The sequence below is a fragment of the Oncorhynchus gorbuscha genome, linkage group LG09 (genome assembly GCF_021184085.1).
Source record: "Oncorhynchus gorbuscha isolate QuinsamMale2020 ecotype Even-year linkage group LG09, OgorEven_v1.0, whole genome shotgun sequence".
Classification (NCBI taxonomy): Eukaryota; Metazoa; Chordata; class Actinopteri; order Salmoniformes; family Salmonidae; genus Oncorhynchus; species Oncorhynchus gorbuscha.
Window position 1 is genome coordinate 74,156,403 of NC_060181.1, and position 10,658 is coordinate 74,167,060.

The 10,658-nt window shown below is 40.7% G+C and overlaps 1 protein-coding gene across 1 annotated transcript; it reads left to right on the forward strand.

The window, feature by feature from the left end:
- The first annotated feature begins 208 nt into the window (after window positions 1-208).
- Window positions 209-6,535, forward strand: dhrs12 (dehydrogenase/reductase (SDR family) member 12). The gene is made up of 10 exons (XM_046363417.1): window positions 209-367; window positions 648-781; window positions 1,101-1,183; window positions 1,748-1,840; window positions 2,051-2,132; window positions 2,257-2,318; window positions 2,554-2,658; window positions 2,806-2,896; window positions 3,035-3,172; window positions 3,331-6,535. The coding sequence occupies exons 1-10, from the start codon at window positions 312-314 to the stop codon at window positions 3,441-3,443; spliced, it is 957 nt and encodes a 318-aa protein (XP_046219373.1). The 5' UTR covers window positions 209-311; the 3' UTR covers window positions 3,444-6,535.
- Window positions 6,536-10,658: the final 4,123 nt, after the last annotated feature.

The following is a 10,658-nucleotide window of genomic DNA, read 5'->3' on the forward strand; positions in this document are numbered from 1 at the left end:
AAAGATGCATGTAGCAGCAGTCGTTTTATAAGGTGGATAATGATTAGATTTGTTCGGGTTCTAGGTTCGCTACACAGTTTGATATTCATTAAACACTTACCAGTATTTACACATTTGTTATTTTAGCTGTATTTAACAAAATTGCGTTACCCCATGTGACTGTGTTTGCCCCACCCGCATTGGACGACGTAACGAGTCATTCTTATGAAACGTAAAAAGAGGCGTGTGTTGTCTAGTGTTATGCAAAGTTAAAGTAGCTATATAACTCCACTTAAAAATAATTATCCAGCTAACTAGCTAGCTACCAAAAGATGTCGTTTTATAGAAACGCCGTTTGGTTCGTTAAAGGACTTCAAGAATACACAAAGTGAGTATCGGTTTTTGATAGCTTGTGTTGCACATGAATGGAATGTTGGCATTTTAGAGGTTTGAGTGACTAACACGCGCATATGCATTCATAGTTACATATTGATGTTACCAAAGAATCCATGTATTTGTTAGTTAGTAGTCATACAATTACTATACTGACAACCTCAATATAACTGCCGTTACTTTGCCTTTTTAAACATGTGTTTGCTTTATTTTATCTCCGTTCCTTAATCACCATTAACCGTATGTTGAGATGTCTTTTTTCTTTTGTTCAACAGAAGCGGATATGAAGCAGCAGCTAAGCAGTTTAATACTGGGGACCTGGACGTAAACCTGAGTGGCAGGTCTTTTGTAATCACTGGGGCCAACAGCGGCATTGGAAAAGCTACAGCCCATGAAATAGCCAAAAGAGGTTAGGCAAAGTCGATGTCCTATGAGTGTTTAACACAACAATGAATATGTTTTTCACCTTGAAATGTACACCACTAATCTGTAGTATCACTGTTGATGATTAACAGTAGATTTATGAGTGAGTGCTAGTAGGTGGGCCAGAGGCAACTAACCTCAAGGTGGGGTCTCATAGAGGTTTATATAGACAGACTCACAGACCAATCATGAGGACAATATGGTTTTCAACTCCTCAGGTGGCTGATCATTAGTTGTGTGAAGGGGTTCTTTGAGGTCACTATAGTTTACCCAGGTTTTGATATAAAATTGTGGTTTTATTGCAGGAGGGATTGTCCACCTGGTGTGTCGTAACAAGGAACGGGCACAGGAGGCGAAGGAGGAGCTGGTAGAACATAGTAAAAACCAGGTAACGAGGACTGAATGGCACAGAAAGAATCAGTACAGAAAGAAACACCACACATGTTTATTCATGCCCAGCAACTGTCTGGTGAGGGATGAAGAGCAAGCCATTGAGTCAATTGTGAACAGCTTTGTTCATGGGGTCACAATGTGGCATATTCATGGGGTCATCATGAGTTAGGTGCTGCACAGATTAGCTAGGCTAATCTAACAATGATAAGGATCTGTTATACCCAGGTGGGTGGAAGTTGAAGTGATTTGCAGATGAGATTATCTGCTTTCTGCCTTGCTTAGACTGATTAATGTGGACAAGCACTTAGTCAAACAGAAACAGAGGATGGTTTGATAGTTCCTGCACAGTCATGTCTGGGGGTTGTTACGCCTCTGGTTTGGTAGAAAAGTAACACTGCTGTCTGTGTCTATACTCAAGTCCCCGGGTCACGCTCACAAAATTCCATGTTTGGCTTCTTTGTGATCAAATTTGAAAACTGTAATCAATCTTTCCAACTGCCAGCGTAATAGTTCAGAATCCGACTTAATGTGGTTCTATGTTGTTTCCTTGTCTGTGCAGAATGTCCATGTTCACATCGTTGACATGTCCAGTGCAAGACAAGTGTGGGAGTTTGCAGAGAGCTTTTCAAAAAGCAACAGCATTCATGTACTGGTAAGGTATCTGTTAGGTGGTTGAATAATCTCCAAGCCCCACACATGGGTTAGTCCATTGAATAGATTAAAGAGTTGATGGGCTGCTAGTTTGAATAGGATGATATATGAATGATTCAATAGGAATGATTGGGTATGATTCAACATGAGTGATTAGATTCATTGAATTAATTAAATACAAGTTTATTAATTATAATTCTTTCTCCCCCAGATCAACAATGCAGGGTGTATGGTAAACCAGAAAGAGCTGACAGAGGAAGGTGTAGAGAAGAACTTTGCTACTAACACTCTCGGTAAGTAAGATCAACCCAAGGGCAGTAGTCACGTCTCATTGGAAACAATGCACACCACTTACTTATATAGGTTGATATGTTTTCTCACAATGTTCTTCCTCGTCATTACTGTTCACTTGGTTAGGTACCTTCATCCTAACCACAGCGTTGATACCAGCCCTGAAACAGGCACAGGACCCACGAGTGGTGAGTAATGTCCTGGCATAGACAGATGACATTGGCCCAATCAATGAAATGAGAAAAGTTTGAAAAGTGGCTCTTGTATGGCCTTTCCTCCATTAGTTATGTTTGTGCTTGTATTCATGTCTAATTGACCAGCAGAGGGCCCAGTGTGTCTGAACAAATGCATCAAAGGAATCTATTACATATTACAAAAACAACAGCCCATATCGTCATGATGATAATCACCCCTCTCCTCCAGATCACAGTGTCTTCAGGGGGCATGCTGGTCCAGAAGATGAATGTAGACGACCTGCAGTCTGAGAAGGGGACGTTCGACGGCACTATGGCCTACGCTCAGAATAAAGTTAGGACATTGTGCATCTCTACTACACACTCACCCCTGAGCAAATGCATTACCTAGCCTATGACCTCAAAATAAATCTGTAAAAAATGATGTTACAGTTCTGTTATATTCTCTGTGAAAGTGATGTGCTGTGTGTTGTGGTAACAGAGACAACAGGTGATACTGACCGAGAGATGGGCGTCCCAGCATAAAGAGATCCATTTCTCATCAATGCACCCTGGCTGGGCTGATACTCCAGGTACTAACACTTATCTAAAGTCAGAAATCTAGACAAATATTCATCAGTACAAGTATTTCTAGATGATTGTTCTGTGTTGAGAACTCCCTGCATCTGTGTTGACTTGCTAATGTATATGTGTCTCTGTGTTCCCTGTAGCTGTCCAGTTGTCCATGCCTGACTTCCATGCTAAGATGAAAAACAAGCTGCGTACGGAGTCCATGGGGGCCGACACGGTGGTGTGGCTGGCTGTCTCAGCAGTGGCCTCCAACCAGCCCAGTGGACTCTTCTTCCAGGGTGAGACAGGGATGGAGAGTGTTGACGGTGGAACAGGAAGAGGAGGGGGTATTTTTGCTTAGAAATGCCTCCCTGATAGATGCATCCTAGCTGTTCAGATACCGTCCTGCTATCTCTTACATCTGCTCCTCTATTTATTTTTTTCCATAATGCCCCAGACCGAATGGCGGTGCCCACACATCTTCCGCTGGCTTTATCCAGGTCCTCTCCGGCCGATGAGGAGAAGCTGCAGGCAATATTGGAGCAGCTCGCACACAAGTTCAAACCTTGACCTCTCCTACAGCGGTCAAAGGGTTATGAACAGACAGACCCTCAAGCCCATGTGTCCGTTGACAAACACTCATCATTATAGATATGCACTGTATAAAGGGGACATAGCGGTAATATTTTTACAACCATTTTGTATTTATGATGATTATCTGGAAATTGATTGCTTGCTATTGCTAAGATCAAAGTGTAGCCACACAGAGCATTTCAGTGGCTCATGTTTGGGGTAGAGGCCTTCACTGGTCGTTCTGAAATGGACCTGGGATTTTCCCATCCAGACCTGAAATGCATAAATTTGTAAAAAATAAATAAATATAGAAGCCTGTTCAGTACAACTTGACCCGTTCCGTATAGACCTGGTCCGATCCAGACCCGTTCCGAGTAAGACGAGCAGCAGAAAGGTCAATTTTTAAGCTACTTTATTAACTGGAGCTGATAAAAAGGGCAGGTAGAGAGAGGTGATGCTCTAGCAGGTGCCGTGCTGTGTGTGTAGTCTGCTGTGAGTGTGAGTGAAGTAGGGAGGAGGGGGAGAGAGGTGATGCTCTAGAAGGGCCGTGCTGTGTGTGTAGTCTGCTGTGAGTGAGTGACGTGGGGAGGAGGGAGAGAGAAGTGACGCTCAAGCAGGGGCCGTGCTGTGTGTGTAGTCTGCTGTGAGTGTGAGCGAGTGACGTGGGGAGAAGGGAGAGAGAAACCGCAACCAACCAAGCTGACTCGCGCTGTAGTAGAATAATAGCTGCCATTGCTAGGTTATTTATCATCCAATATGATTACGTAGTACCTGTCTTGACTACACCAAACCGGGAGAAGATAGCTAGGCTAATTGAGGCTGATAGCTAGGCTAATTGAGGCTGCATGCACTTTCTCGTCCTACACATTTACAAACAACAATGCCTTTGGGGAGAACAGGCTCGTGGTAATGACTGGAGTGGAATAGTATATAACACATGCAGTGGCAGTTCTAGCTTGTATGGCTTCCTAGGCAAACCCCCCCCCCCAAAAAGCACCATTCTGCACAAACTAATTTTTTAACACCATTTGGAACACCATAAATAAATAATCCTAACATTTAAAACTATAAATATACAAAAATAAGACTCATGAATATCAAAGACGAATAGAAACCAATTGTAGTATATAAATAGAAAATTTAATTTAATTATTACCCTATTGCTAACAAAAAACACAAAACAATTGCACAAATCCTATTTTACACAAATAGAATAACACACTTGTAAAGAAGATAACGTGATTATTGCACTTCAAACAAACGAAATTGCACAACTAGTTGTATTAGTACTGTACAAAGTTTGAGGTGTGCTATTTGATAGCTATTTGATAGCTCACAAACTAGAATCAGGGCACCCACTCCCATACGGTGACATGATATCAGTGACGTGCAAATGAGTGATAGAAAACCATTCGCAAAAGTCACCTTTTCGGATTATTATTATTATTAAAATTAAATTGTGCGGCTGCCCCCGGCAAGATGCTGGCCAATATCGCCTATGCCTAAATCCGCCACTGAACACATGGTTTCCAGGTGTTTGATGCCATTCCATGCTCTGTACCCAGTAGCGGTTCTAGACCATTTCAACTGGGGGGGCCAAGCTGGGGCCAGTTACATTAGATATTATAGTTGTCATTGTTTTCTTCACTGCATTGCAGGCATTAGCAGGCAAAAGACCATGTTCATAATCAGCATCGTTGCCACTGTCTAATAACGGATGTAAAAAAAGAACGATAGCAAAAAATGTCATACTCCACATTTAGGGGGGCCACAAGGGGGTCAACAAGGGGGTCCCCCCACAGAACCGCCACTATCTGTTCCGGCCATCATTATGAGCCGTTCTCCCCTAAGCAGCCTCCACTGCTCCGTTCAGAATATAAAGTAGCAGCCTACCTGTGGGCTCTTCGTCATTGTAGCCTATCCTTCTCCTTTTAACTTAATTCCATTTGAATTCAATCTTCTATTGATTAGGTATCTCCTAACTTTTGCCCCACGCGGAGGCTCTGACTGTAGCCTATTACCGCTTTGATTACTTATGATTGGCCAACAACAAGCTACATGCGCCAGTCTCGTGAATAAATTATGCCATTTCTCTCTACTGCAGCAGTCGAGATCAGGTCTCTATGGGTCATTCTGGACAAGTCAGTTAACATTACACATACCCGAGACCAGTGACAATCAGATGCAACCCAGACCCGTGACATTATTTCAAATTCTGGATCTGGACCCGTTCGGGTCCTGGATCGGGTATCAGGAATTCGGGTACAGGGGGATCCGTGAAGACCTCTAGTTTGGTGTCATTTGATGCTTCATAACGTTTTACACCATACTACTTCCCTCAAATTCTTCTACAAAGGCTTTTCCATTAGCTTGAATGTTGCATACTTCGTACAGTTCAGTACTAATACAGTACATAGTGATTACGTCAGAACTTCTATGGAAACTGGACCTTCCATTTCAGAATGTGCTCTAGCCAGGCAGCTGGTTTAGGTTGATGGATGAATAAATCATGTTTTACTCAGATTTAGCAGTGTATACCATCCACAGCATTTTTACTCAATCAAATGTTATTGGTCATATACACAAAGGTTTTCATCAGGGTTTAACAAGGGCTCATGTTCAAAGGTGCTTCTGGTTGTCAGCGGTAATAGTGTCATTACAACTTTTGTATTCTGTTCTTATTAGTTTACTGTACAACCAGAACAAACAGTCAGTCTTTATATTTAACTTGTCCAGAGAATCATTGAGACACTGTTCTTAAAGCTACATGTTGTTTGTCTTGTTTTACGTGGTTTAGTACTTTGACATACTTTCTTTAAAATGATTTTATCCTTGTTAATCAAACCAGGACCTGTGAGCAGAAATGTGTTTTATTATTAAGAGCACAAATAAAGCCAAGGCTATTGAGCTTTTTATTAAGATACCACTGTACACACTCTAGTGTAGAATGTCCAGTGCATTAAAGACAGTTAATCAACTTCAAGTAAATAATAAAAGGCACCAATAAATATTTAAATCTTATATTTTCAGCATGCCTTCTAAAAGCTTGATTTTTGTCATGTAAATTACTTATAAAACAGGTGTGTGTGTATATGTTTTTTTTTTGGGGGGGGGGGTTCTTTAAGCTAACATGAAATGAAACTGTAAATGGAGTGCTTAGTTTAAAGTAAGTCAATTAACTTCAATAAATGTTGATAAAATCAATCTCAAGAACCTTCATCAGAACAACTTTGACAGCCAATTTTTAAGGCCATTCCTCCTACTTTGGGAATTATTCCCTTATCCAGAGCCTTGCTCATAAATTAAGGCCTATTCTCTTCCTCTTGTGCATTTGCTCCCTTAAGAGCATCTCTCTTTGCATTTGGTGTGCTCTGTCATCAAACCCTTGCTGGAAAGGGTCATTCTGCTCCTGAAATGACAAATGTCACAGACACTGTGTATATACAGTAAATCACATACACACCACAAACAGTATACGCCTGACAAATGCAGTGTACACATCACAGACACAGTTGATCTTACTTCTACAGTTACTTTAGTTTTAACGTGTTCTCAAAGTTTTCACCTTGAGTCTGGCCTGTAGAACTCTGTCATGCTCTGCTACGGCATTTCTACCTTCTCTGTCCTTCCTCTCCATCAGCTGGTTCATATTCTCCTCGTACGTCCTCTGTTGGTCCGCTCTCAATTTCTCCTGGACTACCAGCTACTCCACCATGGCTTGACTCCCGCTAAGAAGCCTCCCTTTTCGTTTGCGCTACTGTAGAGAAAGAGAGAGAGCGCAAAAGAGAGTTAAAACTTCTTATGGCTGGGGGCAGTATTGAGTAGCTTGGATGAATAAGGTGCCCAGAATAATCTACCTGCTACTCAGTCCCAGTTGCTAATATATGCATTATTATATTTGGATAAACACTCTGAAGTTTCTAAAACTGTTTGAGAGTATAACAGCACTGTCTGTGAGTATAACAGCACTCATATGGCAGGCAGCAACCTGAGGCAGGCAAAAATCCATCCAGGAAGTGGGAAATCTGAGGTTGGTCGTTTTTCAACTCATTCCCTATTGAAGATATAGTGGGATATTTGTCATGTTGCTCTTCCTACGGCTTCCACTAGATGTCAACAGTCTTTAGAAACTTGTTTGGGGCTTCTACTGTAAAGGAGACGCTCATAAGGGCTCTTTGAGTCAGAAGTCTGGCAGAGGGCCACAAGCTCGTGATGCTCGTTCACGTGAGAGGTAGCTCGAGTTCCATTGCTTTTCTACAGACAAAGGAATTCTCTGGTTGGAACATTGAAGATTAATGTTAAAAACATCATAAAGATTGATTCTATACATCATTTGACATGTTTCTACAGACTGTAACGGAACTTTTTGACATTTCGTCTGCTCCTAGTGAACGTGCATCGTGAGTTTGGATCTGTTTACAAACGCGCTAACAAAAGTAGCTATTTGGACATAAATGATGGACATTATCGAACAAAACAAATATTTATTGTGGAACTGGGATTCCTGTGAGTGCATTCTGATGAAGATCATCAAAGGTAAGTGAATATTTCTAATGTTATTTCTGACTTCTGTTGACTGCACAATATGGAAGATATTTTCTTGGCTTGTTTGGTCTCTGAGCGCTGTACTCAGATTATTGCATGGTTTGCTTTTTCCAAAAAGCTTTTTTGAAATCTGACAGCGGTTGCATTAAGAAGAAGTGTATCTCAAGTTCCATGCATAACACCTGTATTTTCATCATTTATTATGAGAATTTCTGTAAATTGAGGTGGCTCTCTGCAAAATCACCGGAAGGTTTTGGAACTACTGAACATAACGCGCCAATGTATACTGCGATTTAAAAATATATATAAATATGAACTTTATCGAACAAAACATACATGTATTGTGTAACATGAAGTCCTACGAGTGTCATCTGATGAAGATCATCAAAGGTTAGTGATTTAATTCTATCTCTATTTCAGATTTTTGTGACTCCTCTCTTTGGCTGGAAAAATGGCTGTGTTTTTCTGTGACTTGGCTCTGACCTAACATAATCGTTTGTGGTGCTTTCGCCGTAAAGCCTATTTGAAATCGGACACTGTGGTGGGATTAACAAGAAGTGTATCTTTAAAATGGTGTGAAATACTTCTATGTTTGAAGAATCCTAATTATGGGATTTCTGTTTTGAATTTGGTGCCCTGCACTTTCACTGGCTGTTGTCATATCGATCCCGTTAGCAATCTCAGCCCTAAGAAGTTAAAGATAATTTAAATATCACTTTGAAATTATCTTCTCCGCCCACTTTATTTTATGGATAAAGAATCTGCCATGAAAACTAAACAAATTCACAATAAAAGTTAAATTGTCCATATCGTTTAGATCAAAATAAAACATATCAGTCTTTCAAATTAATATTAATAGTAGTTTATTTTCAAATAAAATCTTCTCACTCCAAAATCTTCTGACATAAGAACAGTCCTAAAATAAATGGTCGAGTCTCTGGGTCACAACCACAAAATACACATTTGTAATCGATAGCTATTTTGAATCTGTGTATAATAAAGGTCTTTACAGGTTAGATTCTATGAATGAGTTTGTATGATACTTCATCTTATTAGATATGCAATATTTGCCAGACAACGATACTTTGTTCCAGTTTACTTGTCATATGGCTATATTCCAGTATATTCTAGCAGAGGGAATAGTTAACATCTTTATACTTTTTTGCCCCACTGTATATAAGAACTATTTAGTCAGCCACCAATTGTGCAAGTTCTCACACTTAAAAAGATGAGGCCTGTAATTTTCATCATAGGTCCACTTCAACTATGACAGACAAAATGAGGGGGAAAAAAACAGAAAATCACATTGTAGGATTTTTAATGAATTTATTTGAAAATGATGTGGAAAATAAGTATTTGGTCACCTACAAACAAGCAAGCAAGATTTCTGGCTCTCACAGACCTGTAACTTCTTCTTTAAGAGGCTCCTCTGTCCTCCACTTGTTACCTGTATTAATGGCATCTGTTTGAACTTATCAGTATAAAAGACAACTGTCCACAACCTCAAACAGTCACACTCCAAACTCCACTATGGCCAAGACCAAAGAGCTGTCAAAGGATACCAGAAACAAAATTGTAGACCTGCACCAGGCTGGGAAGACTGAATCTGCAATAGGTAAGCAGCGGGAGGACCGGGTGAATGACCTGCAGAGAGCTGGGACCAAAGTAACAAAGCCTACCATCAGTAACACACTACGCCGCCAGGGACTCAAATTCTGCAGTGCCAGACGTGTCCCCCTGCTTAAGCCAGTACATGTCCAGGCCCGTCTGAAGTTTGCTAGAGAGCATTTTGATGATCCAGAAGAAGATGGGGAAAATGTCATATGGTCAGATGAAACCAAAATATAACTTTTTGGTAAAAACTCAACTCGTCGTGTTTGGAGGACAAAGAATGCTGAGTTGCATCCAAAGAACACCATATCTACTGTGAAGCATGGGGGTGGAAAGATCATGCTTTGGGGCTGTTTTTCTGCAAAGAGACCAGGACAACTGATCAGTGTAAAGGAAAGAATGAATGGGGCCATGTATCGTGAGATTTTGAGTGAAAACCTCCTTCCATCAGCAAGGGCATTGAAGATGAAACGTGGCTGGGTCTTTCAGCATGATAATGATCCCAAACACACCGGCCAGGCAACGAAGGGGTGGCTTCGTAAGAAGCATTTCAAGGTCCTGGAGTGGCCTAGCCAGATCTCAACCCCATAGAAAATATTTGGAGGGAGTTGAAAGTCCGTGTTGCCCAGCAACAGCCCCAAAACATCACTGCTCTAGAGGAGATCTGCATGGAGGAATGGGCCAAAATACCAGCGACAGTGTGTGAAAACCTTGTGAAGACTTACAGAAATAGTTTGACCTCTGTCATTGTCAACAAATGGTATATAACAAAATATTGAGATAAACTTTTGTTATTGACTAAATACTTATTTTCCACCATAATTTGCAAATAAATTCATTAAAAATCCGACAATGTCGTTTTCTGGATTTTTCCCCCCTCATTTTCTCTGTCATAGTTGAAGTGTACCTATGATGAAAATTACAGGTCTCTCTCATCTTTTTAAGTGGGAGAACTTGCACAATTGGTGGCTGACTAAATACTTTTTTGCCCCACTGTACATGTTATTACATTTATAGTTTAAAATGTCAACTCCTTCTAGCTGTATTGAGGCTACA